General features: G+C 47.4%; 1 protein-coding gene across 6 annotated transcripts in view; it reads right to left on the minus strand.

Annotated features, from left to right (window-relative positions):
* Window positions 1-23,559, minus strand: part of DAZAP1 (DAZ associated protein 1) — a 167,749-nt gene that overhangs the window by 111,433 nt on the left and 32,757 nt on the right. For all 6 annotated transcript variants that reach the window (XM_029613217.1, XM_029613216.1, XM_029613219.1 and 3 more), the window contains exon 2: window positions 7,056-7,096. In XM_029613217.1, the coding sequence (XP_029469077.1) occupies window positions 7,056-7,096 (41 nt within the window). The remainder of the gene's footprint in view (window positions 1-7,055; window positions 7,097-23,559) is intronic.

The following is a 23,559-nucleotide window of genomic DNA, read 5'->3' on the forward strand; positions in this document are numbered from 1 at the left end:
TTGTCGTAATTGATGAGAAATCCCAAGGAGTGAAGCAATCTTATTGTGAGATGGAGAGAAGTGACAGCTCCGCTCTGTGTATGACTCTTGATGAGCCAATCGTCCAAGTAGGGGAACACATGTACTTGTTGCTTGTGAAGATGTGCCACCGCTACTGCTAGACACTTTGTGAACACTCGAGGTGCTGAGGCAAGGCCGAAAGGTAGCACCCTGTATTGGAAGTGTTGACCTTGTACCAGAAATCGTAGGAACTGTCGATGAGGTGGAAATATGGGAATGTGAGCGTAAGCGTCTTGAAGATCCAGAGAGCAGAGCCAATCTCCTTTTTGAAGAAGAGGTAGCATGGTGCCTAAGGACACCATCCTGAATTTTTCCTTCTTTAAAAATTTGTTGAGATTTCTTAGGTCCAGGATAGGACGTAGACCCCCGGTTTTCTTTGGAATGAGGAAATATCGGGAGTAGAATCCTGTGCCCCACTGAGGCCTGGGAACTCTTTCGATGGCCCTGGCAGTCAGGAGGGTAGATAATTCTGCTTGCAGGATTGTGTAATGATGAGACACTGTCCAAGACGGAATAGGGGGATTGTCTTTTGGTACAGTGAGGAAGTCCAAGTGGTACCCCTGAGATATGATTGAGAGTACCCATTGGTCTGTAGTGATGGAGGTCCAAGTTTGAAGATGGTGAGCAACTCGGCCTCCAACCGGTACTTGTGGATAGGGATTTTGATAATGACTCATGCCCTCTGGTTGAACTTCAAAATCCGGAAGTGGACGCCGCAGGCGGAGGTTGTTGAGGCCTAGCAGGTCTTTGGCGAGGCTGAGGCCGTTGAGCAGGTCTTTGTTGTCTGGGCCTGGCTACTGGCGGATAATACCGCCTAGGGCGGTAATATGGCTTTCTTTGTTCCCTTCTTGGAGGCCTCCTAGAAGGTTGATGTACCTCTTGTGGCAGCTGAGAAAGCTGTTTGAGGGTTTCTGTATGGTCCTTGATGGTGGCTACTGCCTCCTTGACCTTATCGCCAAAGAGGTTCTCTCCTAAGCAAGGCAGGTCCGCCAAGCGCTCCTGTACTTCTGGTCTGAGCTCTGATGATTTAAGCCAGGCCCATCTTCTCGCCGTTATTCCAGCTGCAGACAATCTGGAGGTTGTCTCGAATGAATCATACGTGGCCCGAACCTCGTGTTTCCCCGCCTCTAGGCCCTTATGTACTAGGTTTTGAAAACCTTCCTGAAGATGGTCAGGTAACTGCTGAGACAGGGATTCAACTTGCTTCCATAGGTCACGCTGGTACTGGTTCATAAAAAGCTGGTATGAATTTATTCTAGCTACCAGCATAGCAGCTTGGAAGATTTTTCGACCAAGATTGTCCAAGAACCTATTATCCTTTCCAGGAGGTATGGAGGCATGTTGCTTTAATCTTTTGGCCTTCTTTTGGGCCGACTCGACCACCACTGACTGATGCGGTAGTTGAGTTTTTTGGAACCCCGGGATGGGTTGTACTAGGTAAGTGGCATCCGCCCGCTTATTAACAGCTGCCACCGACCCAGGGTGTTCCCATATCCTGTACATAAGTTCTTGTAAAACTTCATGAACAGGAATAGCAAGAATTTCCTTGGGAGGGTCTACGAATTGAAGCACCTCCAAGGTTTTTTGTCTGCTGTCCACTTCAGAGATGAGAGAAAAGGGAATTGTTTGAGACATCTCCTTAATAAAGTTGGAGAAAGAGAGATCCTCCGGTGGTGACTTTCTTCTATCTTCTGGAGGAGAAGGCTCAGAAAGGAGGTCTTCATCCGAGGAGAATTCTTCGTCACTATCATCCAGAGGGAGCTCCAACGGCCTAGTAGGCTTAGTTGGCATTTCAGAAAGTGGAGTCTGAGGTCTGAGGGGTGGTGGGACACCCGAAGGACCTGGTATTGGCTCTTGACTGTCATCTACATCTATAGGATGTGGTAGAGATGAGAAGCAATGTATTAATGAGTCCAGCTTGTCCATCAATGGTTGAAAAATGGACTCTTGAGAAGGCATCGAAGGTGCCATCGGGATCGATGGCCGTGGTGGAATCGATGGTACTCGGGGAATCGGCAATGCTGAATCCGGTGGCTGCGGCCTAGGTAGAACCGGCAATGGAATCGGCGCCATCGAGGAGAGCGGTGATTTCCTTGGCATCGGTAGTGAAGGAATCTGTGATGGAACCGGAGATCCTCCTATGACCGGTGTCGATGGCAGAACCGGAGTGGCAGGCCGTGGCATCGCCTCGATAAAGGCATCCTTAACCGCTTGACGTATGTAACTGTCAAGTTCCGCCCGCATGGATGATGTGAACAGAGCACCCATGGGGGGAGGCGGTGGTGGCGACAGTAGTACGACCTCAGGGCCCTGAGGAGGTACGATTCCTTCCGCCGGAATCGGCGAGGGTTGGCCTGTCGGTGGCTCGGAAGCCTTACTTTGGAGCCGGGCTTTCTTACTCGGTGCCCCGTCTTCCGCCGATGGCTCGCCGGGTATCGGAGCGATGGTTGCTGGTTGCGGCCTGCGATGCCGATGGCGATGTTTATCTTTTTCGCGCCCTTTTTCGCTACTCGATGTGGACGCTCTGGACGATGGTGAGGGGGAGGAAAAAGGAGCGTCTCCCGAGTCACCGGAGTGACGTTTCTTCAAGACCACTTTCCTAATCGCCCCAGCCGGAGACGATTGTGTGGAAGTAGATGGAGCAGTAATCAGTTGAATTTTGAATAATTGCTCCATCTTGTCCATCCGTAGACGTCGACCTTTCGAGGTCATCGTAGCGCATAAGGGACAATTTTTTACATCATGACCTTCACCAAGGCAAAGTACACAGTCTTGGTGAGGGTCTGTAATAGACATATTTCTCGCGCATTTCGGACATTTTTTAAAACCTGTAGCCATTTTGTGGCCGGGCAGCCGTCGACGGCCTAAGGCTCAGGTAAATTTTGTTTTTAGTCAAAAAACGGCACGGAACCGCGAGAACGGGAAAAACTCACCGCGATGATCAAACTAAGGGAGACCCTCTGCGTTTGAAGTTTTTTAAAGCTTTCCGTAAGGAAAATATGTGGAGAATCCCACAGGACTCCTGATAACCGCGAGGCTAATTGCTTCGCGGAAAAAAGAAGACTAAAGGGAGACCCCTGTGGCAGGGAATATCATGACATGCTGGGCATGCTCAGTAGGCACTCTGGTGCCAGTCAAAAGTTTCATAGAAACTTTTACAGAAGTTTTCCGTACATAGGGCTCCATTACCGATGTCACCCATATGTGAGGACTAGCATCCTGCTTGTCCTGGGATAATGAGTGCAATTCTGGTCGTCACAACTCAAAAAAGATATGGTTACACTGAAGAAAAGTGCAGAGAAGGGCAACCGAAATAAGTGGCATTGAACAGCTGCCCTTTGAGGAAAGTAAGGAAGTTAGGGCTGTACAGTTTGGGGAAGAGATGACTGAGGGGGGATATGATAGTCTTCAAAATCATGAACAAGTTAATGTAAATTGGTTATTTACTTTCTCAGATAATAGGACTAGGGGGCACTATATGAAGTTGGCAAGTAGCTCATTTAAAACAAATTGAAGACAATTCTTTTTCGCTCAGCACATAGTTAAGCTCTGGAATTCATTGCCAGAGGATGTGGTTACAGCAGTTAGTGTAACTGGGTTTAAAAAAGGTTTGGATAATTTCCTAGAGGAAAAATCCATAAACTGCTATTAATTAATAAGCAATAGTAGCTTGAGCATTATCTAGTGTTTGGGTACTTGCCAGATACTTGTGACTTGGATTGGCCACCGTTGGAAACAGCATACTTGGCTTGATGGACCCTTGGTCTAACCCAGTATGGGTTAGACCAAGGGTCTAACCCATACTGGGTTAGACCCATAAGGGTCCAGGAAGACCCTCTGAGCCTTCAGAGGATGACGCCAAAGCGTCCTCCCCCCAGGGGTTATAGAGTACCTCATCCTCACTGTAAGCCACAGATGGGTTCCTAGGTGCATGGCCTTCGTCCAGGGGTACAGGCACCGGTAGAACTGGCCAAAGAGCTGTAGGCCTTGGCAACCTTGCCTGCCTTGGTGGAGCTTCCTCCTCAGAGAAGCCAGCAATGACCACCATATCGGTAGGGGGAGGCCTCAGTGTCCTGCTGGACACCAATACTGTCCCGGGCAGATTCCAGCAGGGTTGGTAACGCACCAATGAGCACACAGCTTCTTCAGATGCGGTACGAGGACGGGCGGCACCGGGTCTGGTGCTGTCTGTGCCACAGGACCAAAGCTCTGCAGCACCCAGTCGCCCGCTAGTTGGACTCGGCGCTCCAGCTCCTCCTCAAACGCTGCCGATGCCAACACTGACTGGGAGGATGGAGGAGTGGCCAAATCCTTTTGGGACCCACAAGGTGAATCTGTGACTGGCATAAGGACTGGTGGAGACCAACGAGGACCTCTGCCATTGATGGAGGATTGGCACTCTTTGGCACAGGGTCATTTTGGATAGATCGCAGCAAAAGCCGGTGCATCCCCATGCATCAATGGGGACCAGTGCAGATGCTTCTTCAGCTTCCCTCATTGCTCAGCCCGGTCTTTCCCCGATGCTGCGGACGATGACAAGGAACCCAATGTCCTCGGCCTGGAGGAGACTGATGATGGTCTGTCTCTGGCGCCCCTGCTAGCAGCATCAATAGAACTGACAGTCCCGCCAATGCCCTGATGTCCATCGGTGCGGCTCCTTGTCCTCTGATGCTGATGGCTCTGACTTCCTCGACCCGAAAAGCTGCTCCATCTTGTTAAGTCAAAGCCGATGTCCCTTCTGGGTCATCTGAGTGCATAATCGGCAACCCCGGATGTCATGCTATGCCCCCAGGCAGAGGACACATCTCGTGGATCTGCATCACGGAAAACCGGATGTGGCCATGACAGACGAAACTAAAGGGGTACAAACCAAAGGCGATGGTGGCGGGGCGTTGATAGTCTGTGGGCACCGATGCACTGCCGCCACAAGGCATCATCTGCGAAAGGAAACTTACAAGAATTGCCAAAAACTCTGACTAGGAAATGCTACAGGAGGGCACAGAGGGATCCAGTGACCCAACAATGAAAAACCACGAAAAGTGTGAGAAAATTAAAGTTTTCCACAATGCCCAAATTATCCAAAATGAGCTCACTCACACCGCAAGGATTACAGTTCTGCCGAAAAAGAGACTGGAGAGGGAACCCACTTGGACGCGTGGTAGAGGGCATGGCTCAGTATGCCTAGTCAAAGTTCTAGAAACCTTGACATGTTTTCCACAATGGGGTACCATCTGATGTTACCTATGTGTTTGGACTACCATCCTGCTTGTCCTCAGAGAAAAAAATAAATCCAAATAACTTGTTCCCTTCTACACAATACATTCTCCATATCCTCAACTTCTGTGTTCTCCACAGCCGAGTTAAGGATATAAATGTATCCTACACAAAGGGATACCATTCACAGGATACTAGCCATTTTATCATGCTCATATTATGCACCATCAATCCTGGTATTACTGTTATAACATCATGATCTTGCAACTCTCTTTCACACAGGCCAGCGGTACTGAGCACTGAAGGGCTCCATCACTGCATATTCAACATTCATGTAATAACAGAAAAGGATCTGCCATTATAAATTCCACTCCTGAAAGCACTTTACCACCTTCTACAACAGCTGCCATTCATACCCTGCTATTTACCTTTTCTACAGCCTGTTATACAAAGAGCACACGTTGCTGCTCAACTGTGCCTGGGCAGCAGACTAGATCCTATAAATGTTAGTAATATTTTTGGTCTAGTCTCCATCACCGCCCCAACCCTTCCTTTCTTTTCAAACAGGAAAATTCACAAGAGGAGGCAGGGGTGCCACGGATTTTACAAGTCCTCAGTGTCTCACTCAGTAGAACTGCCCCCTTCCCTTCTCAGCAAGAAATCTCTCAATCTTAAGAGATGTGTAAGAAAGCTGGTGATGAGTCTCAACTGCATAACATTTTAAACTGTATACATTCAATGGAGATGAGCTCAATTTCACATGAATCTTCCCTAAAATCATTTTAGTTTTTCCTCTGAAATTTCTTCTAGCTTCCTGAGGCTCTCTCAACCATAATCCTTCAGAGTTCTCCCTTCTGCCATCTATTCTACATAAGTACATAAGTTTTGTGGGTCAGATCAAAAGTGCATCAAGCCCAGCATCCTGTCTCCAACAGTGGCCAATCCAGGTCACAAGGACCTGGCAGGACCCTAAGGGGTAGATAGATTCCATGCTGCTTATCCCATGGATAAGATGGGGATTTCTGCAACTCCAGCTTAATAAGGGTTTATGGACTTTTCCCTCTGGAAACTTGTCCAAACCTTTTTTTTTTTTTTTTTTATAAACACAGCTACACTAATAGCTTCCACCAGATCCTCTGGCAATGAATTCCAGAGCTTAATTATGCATAGATTAAAAAATATATTTTTCTCTTATTAGATTTAAATGCATCACCTAGTAACTTCATTGTGTGTTCCCTAGTCTTTGTACTCTTTGAAAGAATAAACAACTGATTAACGTTCCACTCATCATTTTACAGACATCTATTATATCTCCCCTCAGCCGTCTCTTCTCCAGACCGGAGTGCTAACCTTTTTAACCTTTCCTCATAGGGGAATTGTTCCATCCCCTTTATCATTTTGGTTGCCCTTCTCTGTATCTTTTCTAATCCTGCTACATCTCTTTTGAGATGTGGTATCCAGACCTCAAGATGAGGTCGCACCACGGAGTGATACAGAGGCATTATGATATTGTTTTATTCTCCATTCCTCTCCTAATAATTCCTAGCATTCTATTTGCTTTCTTTGCTGCTGCTGCACACTGAGCAGTGACAATTCTTGGTCAGAGGCCACAGATTATAGCTCCCTAACAAATTAAGCCTGTCCTATAGGTACTGCTAGGTCTCCTGCACGATGAGAATGTTGCCACTGAGCCAGCATCTCCAAAATAGCTTCCAAATTTATATTTAGTTTAACATGCCTTTCTTTCCAGACTTTCAATGTCTTCTACACATGGAACTTACCTTGTGTCGTGCTCCAGTCTAGGCCCCCTACAAAGAGCTTTCTGAAATTTAAAAAAAAAAAAAAAAAAAGGAAAACTGCTTAAAAGGATGAAGTATGCAAACAGTACTTTTCATTCACTTCACAAATAAATTAGAGAATTATCACTAGAGTTGGGAGAGCCACCACGAAAATCCAGATACTGTAGGCTGCTAAAGACAACGGCAAACCTCAGCAGTATTTCACCAAGAAAAGGTCACAACATCAAACATCAAGAAATGGAGATAGAGGATTTTGATTTAGCAGAAGATTCACTTTCTCCAGGTAATGTACAAAGTATCAATAAAATACACAATTCCATACAAAAATACACCATCACTCAAAAATACAATACAAATTAATTGCACACATTTTAAAATCAAAGCCATGTTATTCCTTAAAGCAAGACCAACTAAAGAAAGCCTGATGTGTGGTGTATTTGGATGAAAAATCTTCTTATCCCATTCTAAAATACCTGGGTGGAAGTGCCTTTGACATAACATTTTGAGGGGAATACTCTTTTTTTAAATATCTATCTATCTTTTATTGGGATAATGAATGTTTCATACATGCTTAAGTAATAAGTAAGGTGTACAGCTATTTGAGTTCCAAAATATAATGCTACTCATACATGAGAACAAGAAAGAAAAGCGTAATCGGTCATGTCATTTTCAAACTAGGCATAATAGTATATAGTAAGTTGGAACATGTAGCTGAACATAGCATAACATAGAACATTTTCAAACGAGCCACCAAAAAACGCTTACTAACCTAGACGAAAGGAAATATCCAAAGTCACATCGTTTGTAAAGGTAGAACCATTGGGTTAATTTGACTTAGAGTACATATAAATTCGTATAAATTCAACTTTTAATTATCCCATTATGTTGAGAGCTGAAGGTCCACCTCCCCCAACCACCCCCCTTAACGTCCAATCGGTAATGTTTTGTAAAAGTGTGAATAGACGACCACACCGCCACCCTACAGATCTCCTGAGGCGACAGTAACTGACACTCTGCCCAGGAGGTAGCCTGAGCCCTAGCGGAATGAGCTCTGAGACCCAAAGGCACCTGACATCCTCGGGCTATGAATGCCGCACAAATGGCTTCCTTAATCCACTGAGATATGGTCGCCTTTGACGCTTTGTCCCCCTTCTTTGGGCCACCAAAGAGAATGAACAAATGATCAGTACGACTGAAGTCATTGGTAACCTCCAGATAAAGCAATAAGGTGTGCCACACATCCAAAAGATGAAGGTCTCTGTTCTGAGAAGACTCCAGGGACCAGTTAGGGAACCCCGGAAGCTCCACAGTTTGATTGACGTGAAAGGCTGAAACCACCTTAGGGACAAAGGACGGAACCGTACGTAATGATACCCGATCGTCGTAAATCCGAAAAAAAAGATCCCGACAAGACAGCACCTGCAACTCTGAGATCAGACGGGCCGAGCAAATGGCCACCAAAAAGACCATTTTCAAAGTCAGATCTTTCAGGGAAACTCCACGAAGAGGCTCGAAAGGAGCGCCACATAGAACTCGCAGGACTAAATTCAAACTCCAATCTGGACACACCAAACGGATGGGAGGGTGCAAATGTTTGACCCCCTTAAGAAACCGAGCAATATCCAGATGCGCTGCCAGCGACAGCCGTCAAAGTTTCCCCACAAGGCACCTAGAGCTGCAACTTGTACACGAATGGAATTGAATGCCAAGCTCTTAGCGAGGCCCTGTTGCAGAAAGTCAAGAACCCGAGGAACATGCACCACTAAAGGGTCACAGGAACGCTGATGACACCACGTCTCAAAAAGCTTCCAAACTCTCACATAGGCCATAGAGGTGGCTGGATGTCTCGTCTCTAGGAGGGTGGAAATCACTTGTTCTGAATAACCCCTCAAGCGTAAACGTCGCCTCTCAAAACCCAAGCTGTGAGACAGAGGCGATCCTCCCGATTCGAAAATATAGGCCCCTGACGGAGCAGATGCATTAGATGAGCCAGCTGAAGTAGACCCTCTAGAGCCAAGCGTACCAGATCGGTGAACCACAGACAACGTGGCCACTCCGGCACCACCAGAATCACCCTTCCCGGGTGCCACTCTATGCAACAGAGAAGCCAACCTATAGGGCCAGGGCAGGAAGGCATCCAGCAGAATCCCCATGGGCCAAGGACACATGAGAGCATTTATGCCCACCGAGCCCTTATCTTGGCAACGGATGAAAAAACGAACTGTTTTTGCATTAGTCTGCGTTGCCATCAGATCCAGCTGAGGAGTTCCTCATCTGGCACAAATGAGATTCCACGCCTCGAGAGATAGTTCCCATTCCCCTGGGTCTAGTTGCTGTTGGCTGAGATAATCGACTTTGAGTCCCGCCTTGCCGGTTGATGTATGCCACCGTTGTTGCATTGTCCGAGAAGACTCGCACCATTCTGCCGCCCACAGGGCCAGACATACAGCCCTGTGGGCGGCAGAATGGTGCCGCCCACAGGGTGGCACCATTCTGCCGCCCAGGATCTTTCCATCGCCGACCAGAGCCCTTGGGCGGACCTGTCTGCACACACCGCCCCCCCAACCTGAGAGGCTGGCATCGGTGGAGATTATCAGCCAATTTGGAGTGTCCAAATCCAACCCCTGTTCCAGATTATCCAGTGAGTCACCATGATAGACTGGCTCTGGAAGTAGAGGCATTGGTAGATGGAACTGCTCCGACACCAAGCTCCAGCAAGACAAAAGCGCACGCTGTAAAAGTCTTAAGTGAGCGAACGCCCAAGGAACCAAGTCCAAGGTTGAAGCCATGGAGCCCAGGACCTGAAGATGTTGCCACATTGTAGGATTGTTCCTTCGAAGAAGGGAATGTATTTGTTCCTGGAACTTCGCTATTCGGTCCACCGCTAGAAACACTTTGCCCAGCAAAGGGGCGTGGGATAAACATTGTGGATCCATCAGGTCCAGAGGACACGTATAAAATAGCAGGTAGCAAAACACTGCACGGAGCGGCAGTAGCCACAGAGGCATTCATGGAGCGGGATGCCAGTGGCCAGTGGTAGGTGTTCCACCTTCATGGAGCAGAAGGATGGAGGGCTGTCATCTTCCAATTAAATTAAAAAAAAAAAACAAAAAAAAAAAAACAGGGATGGGATCCATCAGGTCTAGAGGACGCATATAAAGAGCAGGTAGTAAAACACTGCACGGAGCGGCAGTAGCCACAGAGGCATTCACGGAGCGGGATGCCAGTGGTAGGTGTCCACCTTCACAGAGCGGAAGGATGAAGGGCAGCCATCTCCCAATTAAAAAAAAAAAAAAAAAAAGGGATGGGTTCATGGGCTATAGGTATTACCAATTATTAGGCTTTTCAATATTTGATGATAGTTAATGTGACTTTCAAGGCATACTTCACTTTCAATGCATATCCAGCATAGCTCCCTGCTTCAACGACAGGGGAGAAGAAAAACTAATACTTCACTCATATCCAGCATTGCCCTCTGCTTCATGGCAGAGAGCTATGCTGCCGCTTACCCAACTAATCAAACTTAATATTTCACTTGGAAGCAGCTCCATCACTGCTCTCTACATTAATAGTGGGGGTGAAAGGGAATTAGAACATAAGGTTACTAAGAGCCAAGAGAAACAGATAAGTATGAGAAAAAATAAGTGTGAAGCTTGCTGGGCAGACTGGATGCACCGACTGGTCTTCTTCTGCCGTCATTTCTATGTTTCTATGTTAAGGTATCGAATTGTGCTCCGAGATAAATCAACTTCTGAGTGGGTTCCAAGTGACTCTTCTGCACATTGATTTCCCAACCTAGGCATCGCAATGTGAACATCACCACGTGCACCGATCTTTAGCAGTCCTCCCAAGACTTCACGCGAATCAACCAGTCGTCCAGGTACGGGTGGACCAAGATTCCCTCCTGACGAAGGAAGGTCGCTACCACCACCATCACCTTGGTGAACGTGCAAGGAGCTGTTGCGAGACCAAATGGGAGGGCTCAAAATTGGAAGTGTTGTCCCAAGACCTTGAACCGCAGAAACCTCTGGTGATTCAGCCGGATCGGAATGTGTAAATACGCCTCCGTGAGGTCCAGAGAAGCGAGAAACTCCCCTTTTCGAACCGCGGCCATCACTGTCCTCAGGGTTTCCATACGAAAGTGAGGAACCCGAAGGCAACAGTTCACCTTCTGCAGATCGAGGAGGGGCCGAAACGTGCTCTCCTTCCTGGGGACCACAAAGTACACGGAGTAACGACTTCGGAACTGGGACAGTAGCTTTGAGCTCGAGAAGTCATTGTAGAGTCACCCGGACTGCCTCTCGCTCGACACTTGAGGCCACTCGGGACTCCACAAAAACCTCCCGGACCGGGCGCGAGCACTCCAGTGCATGCCCGTCTTTGATCACTTCTAAGACCCAGGGGTCTGATGTAATTCTTGCCCATTCTGTGTAAAAGTTGGATAATCTGCCTCAGACAGCTTCGACGATGGAATGGGTGCTCGTGGCTTCATTAGGGGTTTTTATTACTTCCTGCACCAAGATGTTCCGAATCTCTTCCGGGCCGGCGACCCCCCTCGAAAGGTCTGCTGGCACCCCGAAGCAGGTTTAGAAGCAGGAGGTGTGGAGTATCTACCTGCTCTAAATTGGCAAGAGTCCCAAAACCTAGCTCGAAGAGGGAAGACTTTCTTAGAAGATCTTATCTTCCGGCAACAGATTGCCCTTTGATTCGGCAAGCAGCTTTACTAGCTGATCCAGATCCTCCCCAAACAGGAGCTTGCCCTTAAACGGTAGATTAAAAGTTGGGACTTGGAGGACAAATCCGCCGCCCAATTTCGCAGCCAGAGGAGACGCCGCGCTGACACCAAGGACACCATACCTCTCGCCGAGGTCCTCACCAGATCATACATCTGCAACATAAGGATGCCTGCTTCTAGGCAGGCGGACTGCAGAGCCCCACTGTCGCCCGTACCGGCCCTGGCAGCCGACTCCTGGACCCAGCACAGACAGACCCTCTGCATGAGGCTAGCGCAAACCGCCGCCCGAAGCTTAGCGCTGCAACCTCGAATGCTCGCTTCAACTGATCTCCAGCTTGCAGTCCTGTATATCCTTAAGGGCAACTGCCCCAGCAACTGGGATAGTGGTCTTTTTCGTGACTGCCGAGACCACGGCGTCCACCTTTGGAATCTTCAGTAAATTCAAAACATCCGACGATAACAGGTACAGTTTCACCATAGCTCTGCCCACCTTCAAGTCGGAATCCTGAGCCTCCCACTCCCAGGTCACTAGTTTGCAAACCTTTTTAGGCAGAGGAAAAGATGTTGTGGGACCCCTAATGCCGTCGAGGACTGGATTGACGTCCTCACTGTCAGACTCTTCTTGAGAAACCTTAAGTCCCAGAACTTCAAGGACCTGGGGAATAAGGGGTCTTAACTCATCCCGTTTGAACAAACTCACCACGCTGGGGGTCATCCCCCTCCGCAGGAGGGTCATCGGGCTCATCCGGATCATCAGTATCCACATCAGGCGGATCTGGGTCTGCCACCCCTACTACCCCAGAAGCCGGTGTCGCCCCAGACCCCGGGATCGGATCTCGCGTACCCTGGGGAGAATCCCCTGTGGGGTGAGCCTGATCAGAGAGGCGCTGATGAGGGTCCGTACCCCTACCTCTTTTCTCAGGCGGGTCCAAACCTGCCCCCAGGAGACCGGGCCGCTTTATTGCCGAGCATTTCCTTGCCAGGAAAGCCTGGTGCATAAGGTGGCCAAATTCTGGGGAAAACCCCTCCGGGTTCCCCTCCCCCACTGGATAGTCAGCTGGGGTGATATCAGTTCCCTCGGTGAGGTTCTCCTCACTGGGGCTAGAACAGGCAGAGAATCCTCCTCCTGCGAAGCCGAAGGTGAGACAAACGTTTCCTCCCCAAGGGAGGAGGCAAGAAGCCCTGAAGAGCCCTCTAACCCCGGGAAACACGCTGCGCACAAGGAGGCCGCATCTAACACTTGGCTGCGTGACCCACACGCACGGCAGGCCTGCAAATTCTGTTTTCGGTCCCATCCACAGCAGCACGCAGATAGTCTGAAGTGAAATAGAAAAGGGCGCGAATAAAAAAGAAACACTCTGAGCCGCAACGCGGAGAAAATTTCAGTCAGGCAGGACCAGGAAAAAAAAACAAACTTTTCGTGCTGCGGGCTAAGAGACTACCGGTTGAGGAGAAAAAAAAACGCGCGCAGCCGTGCCGCGGGAAATGAGCCTGTCTATAGTGAAATCGCAAGGTCCCCAGCAGGGAAGTGGCGAGTAAACGAGGCACACAGAGAAAAACTCACCCTTGCCCTCAGAAAACAACTCGGAGCCCCAGGAGCTGAGGGGAACACTGCTGACAGCTTCCCCGGCCGGCCTTAAAAGACCCGGTCCCTCCTGCACCTCTCCTTACCTCAGCACTGAAGACTGTCAGTCAGCTGCAGTGAAAACAGTTTTTTTTTTTTTTTTTTTTAATTAAACTTTACCAAGACACAGAGAAAAGCTGTTGCAGGAGACAAGGGAGCAGCTGTAGCAGAGACGGTGGTGAGTAGCCAGGAGCCCCTGGTTGTCAGACACCGAACTGTGGCGGGCAAAACTTGACAGGAATATCCAATTCCCCGGACGCCCGGCTTCTACTGAGGGATGGCCCACGAAGGTGCCTAACACCTCAGGAAGCGACCATAAACCAAAAAATTTAATTCAAACTAAATAAAAAATATAACTAAAGACTGCAGGTGTGCATCTGTACCACCCGCTTGAGTCAGAGAAATACTGAGTGACTGAGGAGGCACTCTCGTTATGTAGCAGTGCCCAAAGTTCTAATTGTTCTCTGACTCCACCTGCTGGTAGGGATACACAACCCACTTTTCTGGACTGATCTGGGTATGTTCAGGTAGAGCAGTTATATATATTCACAATACTCACCCAAAACAATGGGTTCAATTTGAACAACGGTTATTAGATAACCTCCCGCTCTATGCATTACTATGGCAACCGCAAGGCACTTGGCCCAAGATACGCTATCTATCCTTGCCCTTACTAACTACACAGGGAGTGTGGGACACGTGGAAAAAGCAAAATTGCTTACCTTGTAATAGGTGTTATCCCAGGACAGCAGGATGTAGTCCTCACATATGGGTGACGTCATCCACGGAGCCCTTAAGCGGGAAAAACTTCTGGCAAGTTTCTAGAAGCTTTTAACTGGCTGCCTGAGGCTACTGAGCATGCCCGGCATGCCATGATATTCCCTGCCACAGGGGTCTCACTCCAGTCTTGTATGTAGCAATAAGCATAAGCAAAATTAAAATAATAAAGTCTGAAGCCCAACTCCGCGGGGTGGCGGGTGGGTTCCGTGAGGACTACATCCTGCTGTCCTGGGATAACACCTATTACAAGGTAAGCAATTTTGCTTTATCCCAGGACAAGCAGGATGCTAGTCCTCACATATGGGTGATTAGCAAGCTAGAGGCTGAGTCATTGTCCGTGCAGGTAGCAGTGATGCTTTGTTGAGGAAATGATGCAGCCGAAGTTCACAGCAGGTTGGTTGTAGAAGGAGTTGGGATTAAACTGGAAACAAGTTCTTTAAGACAGATTGTCCATAGGCTGAATCCTGTCGTCCTTCCTTGTCTAAACAGTAGTGAGCTGCAAAGGTGTGGAGAGAAGTCCATGTTGCTGCTTTACAAATGTCAATGATTGGTACTGAACGAAAATGCGCTACTGAAGTTGACATTGCTCTTACTGAATGTGCCTTTACTCGCCCTTGGAGAGGAAGGCCTGCTTTTGTATAGCAAAATTGTATGCAGTCTGCTAACCAATTGGATAGAGTATGCTTTCCCACTGCTTTACCTGGCTTATTTGGGTCATAAGAGACGAAAAGCTGATTGGATTTTCTGAGGGACGTAGTGCGATTCAAGTAATAGGACAATGCACGTTTACAGTCCAAAGTGTGTAAAGCTCTTTCGCCTTGATGAGAGTGAGGCTTTGGAAAGAATGTGGGTAGAACTATAGTTTGATTTAAGTGGAATTCCGTAACTACCTTGGGAAGGAATTTTGGATGTGTTCGGAGAACCACTCTGTCATGGAGAAACTTTGTATAAGGTTCATATGTGACAAGTGCTTGTAATTCACTAACCCTCCTAGCTGATGTAATGGCTATGAGGAAAATAGTTTTCCATGTGAGAAATTTAAGTTCACAGGTATCTATGGGTTCGAAGGGAGAACGCATTAATCCTGTTAAGACCAGATTCAGGTCCCATTGCGCAGCTGGGGGCCGAATTGGTGGTTTAAGTTGAGTTAGACCTCTCATGAATCTACTGACGAGAGGTTGTGTTGAAATTGGTGCATCTCCTATCTTGTTATGATAAGCTGAGATTGCACTTAAATGTACTCTGATTGACGATGTCTGAAGACCAGAGTCTGAAAGATAGTACAGATAATCTAGTAGAGTAGCTGTGGGGCAAGTGAAAGGATCTGTATTGTTTTGCTTGCACCAGGAAGTAAATCGTTTCCACTTGAAAGAATAATTCCTTCTTGTGGAAGGTTTGCGGGAAGCTATAAGCACCTGAGAAACATTAGTTGAGAGGTTAAGTGATTGTAAGATCAAGCTTTCAACATCCATGCTGTCAAGGATAGGGATTGAAGGTTGGGATGGCGCAACCGGCCCTGATCCTGAGTGATGAGAGTGGGAGCTACTCCCAGGCGTATTGGATTCTTGATTGACAGGTCTAGCAGTGTGGGAAACCATACTTGTCGAGGCCAATATGGGGCTATGAGAATCATGGACCCCTTGTCCTGTTGTAGCTTCACCAGCGTCTTGGTGATAAGCGGTATTGGAGGATATGCATACAGTAGGCCTGAGTTCCAAGGGCGAGCAAAGGCGTCCTTGGCTGGTTGGTGCTTCTGGTTGTGTCGAGAACAGAAGCTGTCCACCTTGTGGTTCAGATGCGATGCAAAGAGGTCTATTGTTGGTTGTCCCCAACGTTGGAATATGTTGGTCGCAACAGAGGGATTTAGAGACCATTCGTGTGGTTGGAACTGGCGACTGAGTCGGTCTGCTAGTACATTGTGAATCCCTGCTAGATAAGTGGCCTGTAGGAACATTGAGTGGTTCAAGGCCCAGTCCCAAATTTGTGCCGCTTCCTGACAAAGGAGATACGAGCCCGTACCTCCCTGTTTGTTGATGTACCACATGGCTACAATATTGTCTGTTTGGATTAGCACAGTCTTGTGTGAAAGGCAGTCCTTGAACGCATGCAGCGCATAACGTATAGCTCGAAGTTCCAGAAAATTGATTTGGTAAGTGGCCTCGAGTTTTGTCCAAGTCCCTTGCGTTTGGAAAGAGTTCACATGAGCTCCCCATCCCAAGGTGGATGCATCTGTAGTTAATGTTATCTGAGGGATCGGTTTTTGGAAGGGCAGGCCCTTGCGCAAATTGTCCTTGAGTGTCCACCATCGTAGCGATGAGCGCAGCTGGTGGGTTACTTGGATGCGAGAGTGAAGTGGTTGAATGGCTTGGATCCATTGTGATCGAAGAGTCCATTGGGTTAGTCGCATGGCAAGTCTTGCCATAGGAGTGACGTGAACCGTTGACGCCATGTGGCCTAGTAAGATTAGAAACTGATGAGCTGTTGCTTGCGGTTGTATGGACATGGAGTACGCCAACCGGGACAGTGTTTGAGCACGATCTTCTGGAAGAAAAGCTTGTGCAAGGTTTGTGTCTAGTTCTGCTCCTATGTACTGTAGCAGATGAGACGGCTGAAGGTGGGATTTTTGATAGTTTATTAGAAAACCCAACCTGTGAAGCAACTGTATTGTGTAACGGAGAGACGTTAGTGCTCCTTGATGCGACTGGCTTTTTATTAGCCAATCGTCTAGGTAAGGGAAGACATGAACACCTTGTTTGTGTAAATGTCCTGCTATTACTGCTAGACATTTTGTGAATACTCTGGGAGCTGAGGCAAGGCCGAATGGTAGGACTCTGTATTGAAAATGCTGGTGTCCCACCTTGAATCTTAGGTACTTGCGATGAGGTGGGAATATAGGTATATGAGTATAAGCATCTTGAAGATCCAGAGAACAAAGCCAATCCCCCCTTTGTATGAGAGGAAGCATGGTGCCTAATGATACCATCCTGAATTTTTCTTTCCTTAGAAATTTGTTGAGATTTCTGAGATCTAGAATGGGACGAAGTCCTCCTGTTTTCTTTGGAATGAGGAAATATCGGGAATAGAATCCTCTTCCCTTCTGGGAGTGTGGCACGTGTTCCACAGCCTTTGCTTTCAGAAGAGTAGATAATTCCATTTGTAATTGAGGAATGTGTTCGAGATAGGAGTTTTGTGGAGGAAACTCCTGCGGGGAAGTTGTGAAGTCCAGATGGTAACCTTGTTGGACTATGGATAAGACCCATTGATCTGTGGTGATGTTTTCCCATTCGTTGTAAAATTGGGAAATCCTTCCCCCTACTGGTAACTGTGGAAAGGGGTTTGGTTGGCTCCGTTCTCTGGTACTGCTTTCAAAAGCCAGAGGTGGAAGCAGTTTGGGGCGGAGGCTGAGGTCTTGCCGCTCTCTGCTGTCTTTGTTGAGGCCGTTGTTGAGGCCTTGTAGAGCGTGGTCTAGAAGCCTGAGGGTAATATCTCCTCGGCCTGTAGAAAGGTCGTCTTGTATCCCTACGCGGAGGCTTGCGGGCAGGATGAGTTGCAGGATCATGGGACAAAGTGGAGAGCTGCTTTAAAGTTTCAGAGTGCTCTCTAAGCTGTGCCACGGCGTCTTGTACCTTTGTTCCAAACAAGTTGTCACCTTGGCAAGGCAAGTCTACCAGCTTATCCTGGATTTCTGGACGCAAGTCCGAAGCCTTCAACCAGGCCCATCTACGGGCACTGATACCAGATGCTGCCGTTCTGGAGGAAGTCTCAAAGGCATCATACGCCGCTCGCACCTCATGTTTGCCCGCATCCAGTCCCTTCTGCACAATCTGTTGTGCTGCCTCTTGGTGTTGTTGGGGGAGAGATGGGAGAAATTCCTCTATCTGCTTCCACAGATTTCTTTGATGCTGCGTCATATATAGTTGGTACGCAGCAATTTTGCCAGTTAGCATCGCTCCCTGGTAAATTTTCCGCCCCATCAGGTCCAGGAATCTGTTATCTTTCCCTGGAGGGATAGAGGCGTGCGTCCGAGATCTGCGTGACTTTTTCTGCGCAGATTCTACAACTAATGAGTTGTGTGGCAGTTGTGGTTTCTCGAACCCTGGGGCTGCTTGGACTAAATATGTAGAGTCCACTCTACGATTTACTCCAGGTGTTGTACACGGGTGCTCCCAAATCCTTTGCTGAAGTTGCAGCAGCACTTCATGCACTGGGATAGCCAAGTTATGCTTTGGGGGATCTACAAACTGTAGTATCTCCAGTGTCTGCTGCCTTTCATCCTTCTCTGCTTGAAGTTGAAAGGGGATGGATTCTGACATTTCCTGCACGAAGGAAGCAAAGGATAAATCCTCAGGAGAGGATTGCTTCTTGGCCTGAGGCGGAGTACCTTCAGATAAAAAATCCTCCGAAGAGTGCTCTGACTGTGTATCAGACCATGAATCTGTTGGGACCTGGTGTGAACGATGGTCTAGCTTTGCAGATGGTGCCATCCCAGATGGTCCTTGTAGAGGATCTTGAGTGTCCGGCTCACCCTCACTGGTATCACTCTGTCCCTCAGGCTGTGCAGGCAAGGAAGCTAATAGATCCTGGTATCTTTTTGTTAGCAGTGCATGCAGTCTTCTGTCAGAAGAAACTTCTGTAGCCTGCAGGGATGTATGTTTAGATTTCCCTGATGCCTTTTTCCCTTGTCCTGGAGTTCTGGACGGGGCTAGGGTGTACCGAGGTGCTACCTGTGCAGCAGTAGGCAGTGCTGTAGTCAGGAAGGAGAACATAGAAATGGGAATCAAGGAGGAGATAGGCCTAGGGGCCATTGCGGACACCGATTCCATCGATGGATCTGACAGCTGTATCGATGATGAAGCTGCAGAGATCATCGGAGTAGCAGGTATCGCTGAAGAGCAGCTGGCCGCATCCATCGGCACAGAAAGTGCTGTTTGCGGAGATGCTGCAGTCGTCCTCGGCATCGAGATCGATGATGGCACCGGCAGTGGCATCGATATCGACGATGGCACCGGCAGTGGCATCGATATCGAGGAGGGCATCGACTCGATAGTCGGCATCGATTGAGTCATCGGCATCGGCCCGATGGCCGGCATCGACTGAGAAGTCGGCATCGACCCGGAGGTCGGCATCGGCCCTAGGGTCGGCATCGGCGATGTCGCCGGCATGTTTTCCTTGAGGGCATCGGTGACAATTTTCTTAATTAACGCCGTTAAATCTGTCACGGAAGTCGATGGAATCTATTCCTCTGTCGGTGCTGCGGAGGTCGATGACAATTTCCGCTGCTTAGATACCGGTTCCTCCGGCGGTGGTAACGGAGGGATGGAATGATGTCTGCGGTGTTTGTGCTTTGTACGAACCTCAGACACGGATTTTGACGATGCCACTGACGGTGTTGGCGATGAAGCGTCTCCTGAACCCTCTGGAATTCTCGTCTTGAGAAGTATCTTCTTCGATAAACCTACCGGTGAAGATTTTGTCGATGACGAGGGCGACGGCGATGGCCGGATTTGAAAAATCTGGGCCATTTTTTCCTGGCAAAGTTTCCTACCCTTCACCGTCATTTCTTGACACTGGGCACAGGAGGCGATGTCATGGTCTCCTCCCAGGCAGCGGACGCAGTCGACGTGCGGGTCCGTGATTGACATAGTCCGGTTGCAGGCCGGACATTTTTTGAATCCGGAAGTTTTTTCCGTCGACATCCGTCGATGATTCCGGATTCCTTTTTCACAAAAAATTATGTGATGTTTGTCACCAGCCGGTGACAAACCGAGTAAGACCCGAAAGGGGTAAAAATTTGTAATTTAAAGTTTGTCGTTGTGAGGTAACTCACAGGGCTCCTGGAAGCCGCGATGCGGATAGCAGCGCGGAAAAAAGAAGACTGGAGTGAGACCCCTGTGGCAGGGAATATCATGGCATGCCGGGCATGCTCAGTAGCCTCAGGCAGCCAGTTAAAAGCTTCTAGAAACTTGCCAGAAGTTTTTCCCGCTTAAGGGCTCCGTGGATGACGTCACCCATATGTGAGGACTAGCATCCTGCTTGTCCTGGGATAAACAAGATGTTTAGTGATAGAGACTATTTTTACTCGTCTTATCTATATCAAGATAACTTCCCTATGGGATATCAGAATAAGATTTTTAAAATGGAAGGACAAGGATATAACACATTTTGAACATCTATTGTCAGGCGGCACAATAAGGCCATTATGAAGTTTTTGTGGAAAAGTATGGAATCGGGACAACTGATATGCTAGCCTATGCCCAGATGAGACACTTTTTATCATCAAATAAGGTACGGGCATCTCTAACCACTGGTAAGAACACTATTCGAACACTACTGTTCTGGTGCCGCCCACCTAAAAGGCTTATCAAAACTTTATAACATCCTTAACAATGATTCCAAAACCATATTCCCTTATATGTCTGCCTGGGAAGCGGATCTAAACATCATAATCGATACTGGGGTGTGGGATTATATTCACACCTCAGTCAGCAAATGCTCTAACTCGGCACAACAGCAGGAAAATTGCTACAAATTATTAGTGAAGTGGTACATTACTCCAGCCCATATCAAACGTATGTACCCTTCTGCTAGTGATTGCTGCTGGAGACAATGTGGAGATGGGAAGATTCCTCCACATATGGTGGAGCTGTGCAATTATCTCTGTACTTTGGAAAAAAATTATTTGACTGAATACAAGATATTCTAGGCGTAAAGGATCTATGTAATGCAGGCTTGGCCTTGCTCAACATAACCCTCTCCTGACTTGGATAGGTCCCAACAACAGCTATGCCATGCTGTTCGCTGTGAGATAGCCAGGAGATAGAGGTGTATTGACCGCCGCCCCCCCCCCCCCCCTTGCCATCAGTAATCATACAAAGGGTACGCCATAACAGCTTCCAAAAATGACAGCAAACAGGCCTTCTTGAGGATTTGGGAACGCTTTACAAAGTGGGATTAGGCAGGCAATACATCTACCTGAAGTAAGGGGAAAGATTGCTTATTCACAACAATCTTTTAGTTTAAGCACTTGTACTATATATGATCACTAAGTGATGATTTCTGTGTGGTACTGCAGCATGGCAGACCGTGAACGGAAGCCGACGTGATAGCGAATATATTATGTTCTTTGTAACAGGTGGTAGGGGTGGGACGAGATGGGAGACAATTCACAGACAACAAATTTTGAATGTCAATGTTCACATGTAATAATTTTTTCTTTTCCCTTTACTGTGTTAAACTAATGTTAAGTTACGTGACTATTGGTTTTCAATTAAAATTTTCAATACAATGAGGGGGCTATGAGAAGCTTCAAGAGTCTCCGTCACTATGGGAATCTGAGGCTATGCATACAGAAGACCCTTGCACCTGTGACGGGCAAGGGTGTCTGAGGCTGGTTTGCCATCTATCCTGTGTAGGGAGCAGAACCAAGGCACCATCCTGTTGCAGGGGAAAGTGAACAGATCTACGTCCGGGTTCCCCCAGAGGCAGAATATCTGATTTGCTACCCTCTGGACCAGGGACCGCTCTTGGGGTCTGAAGGCTCAACTCCGCCTGTCCACCACCATGTTTTTTTTTGTCCCGGCCATGTACATGGCCCTGAGCACCATCCCATGGGACAGGGTCCACAACCGGATATGTACAGCTTCCTAAAACAGGAGTTACGATCCCATGCCTCTCTGCTTGACGATATACCACATGGCAACCTGGTCAGTCTGCATCAGAACAACTTTGTTGGACAGCCAATCTCTATAAGCCAATATCATGTACATGATTGCCTGAAGCTCCAAGAAGTTGATTTGACAAGAACATTCCTGAGCAGAACAAAGACCCTGGGTACCAAGCCCATCCACATGAGCTCCCCAACCCAGGGTAGATACATTTGTAAGCGCCGGTAGCCCCTGTCACATGGTAAGGGCAAAGGGCCACCGGCGCCATTTTGTTTACTGGCAGCCGACGGCCCAGGACCCCTGCTGGACCACCAGGGATTTTAGGGAAGTTTGGGGGTTGTAATTAACTAAATTTGAAGGGTTGGGATGGGTTTGGGGTTTTTTGTTTTATTTTAAATAAATGTGCCCCCCCCCCCCCCACGCTAACCCGAACAACGAACTTTCCCCGAAGTTCGAATTGGAAAATTTCAAAGAAATAGTCCAATTCGGCAAAAACGATTGCACATCCCTACTCTTTACTGAGAAGGATGCTGGGGAGATTCACAACAGAAATGTTCTTTGATGATGATTCGGAGAAATTGAAGGAAATCACTGTGAACATGGAAGATGTAACAGCAGACTGACAAACGAAAGAGTAACAAATCATGGGGACCCGAAGATACTCATCCCAGAGTTCTGAAAACTCAAATATGAAATTGCACACCTACTACTAGTAATCTATATCAATCATTAAAAACAGCCACAGTACCTTGAAGGCTGAAAGGGGGCCCAATGTAAGCCTTTTTTAAAAAAAGGGCTCCAGGGGTAATCCAGGAAACTATAGACCAGTAAGACTGTTTCTAATGAGCAAAATGGTAGAAGCTATTCTTAAAAACAAAATTACTGGCTATATGAATAGACATGACCAAATGGTGGCAGAACCAACATGGATTTAGCAAAGGGAATCTTGCCTAAACCAATTTATTAGATGTTATTGGAGCTTTATAAAATCTTTGGATAAGACAGAGACCCCTCAAGAAATTAAAAAGTCACAGAATAGGAGGCAATGCCCTCTGTGTTGCTGGGTAAAAGACAAGAATCTGAGGACAACAATGGTCAGATCTATTTCTTATTTTTTACTCCCAGGAATAAGTACTGGCTTTCCCACGTCTACTTAACTAATAACTAGTTATGGACTTGAACTTCAAAAACTTGTCCAATCCTCTTTTGAACTACCGTATTTTCCGGCGTATAAGACGACCCCCCCTTTTTTATACATATTTTTAAGAAAAAAAATAATTTTACACTCAAACAGGAGCAACCCTATCTATGAAAAGGCAACACTACAAATACTGTATATCAGGCCCTAAAAACCAATATACCTCTTATTAGGAAAACAGAACTAGCAAGCAGCTATAGATCCCCACACATAAATAATTGTAAAACTATACTAATAAGCAGAATAAATGTTTCAAAACAGCTATGAACAGAATAACATCCAACAATTAAAAACTCATAAAAACTATTAAACATTCTCCAAACACCAATAAAATATTTCAAAAAAGCAGACACATCACATAATATTAAATAATTAAAATGGCAGTCAATCAAGAAAAATAAACTTAAAAAGCCACCTTTCCTTACCCCCTCCAGCAGCTCTCCTATTCCTCTTCCTCTGGGCCCATGTCTCTCACACACACACAC

This window comes from Rhinatrema bivittatum, chromosome 8 (assembly GCF_901001135.1).
Source record: "Rhinatrema bivittatum chromosome 8, aRhiBiv1.1, whole genome shotgun sequence".
Classification (NCBI taxonomy): Eukaryota; Metazoa; Chordata; class Amphibia; order Gymnophiona; family Rhinatrematidae; genus Rhinatrema; species Rhinatrema bivittatum.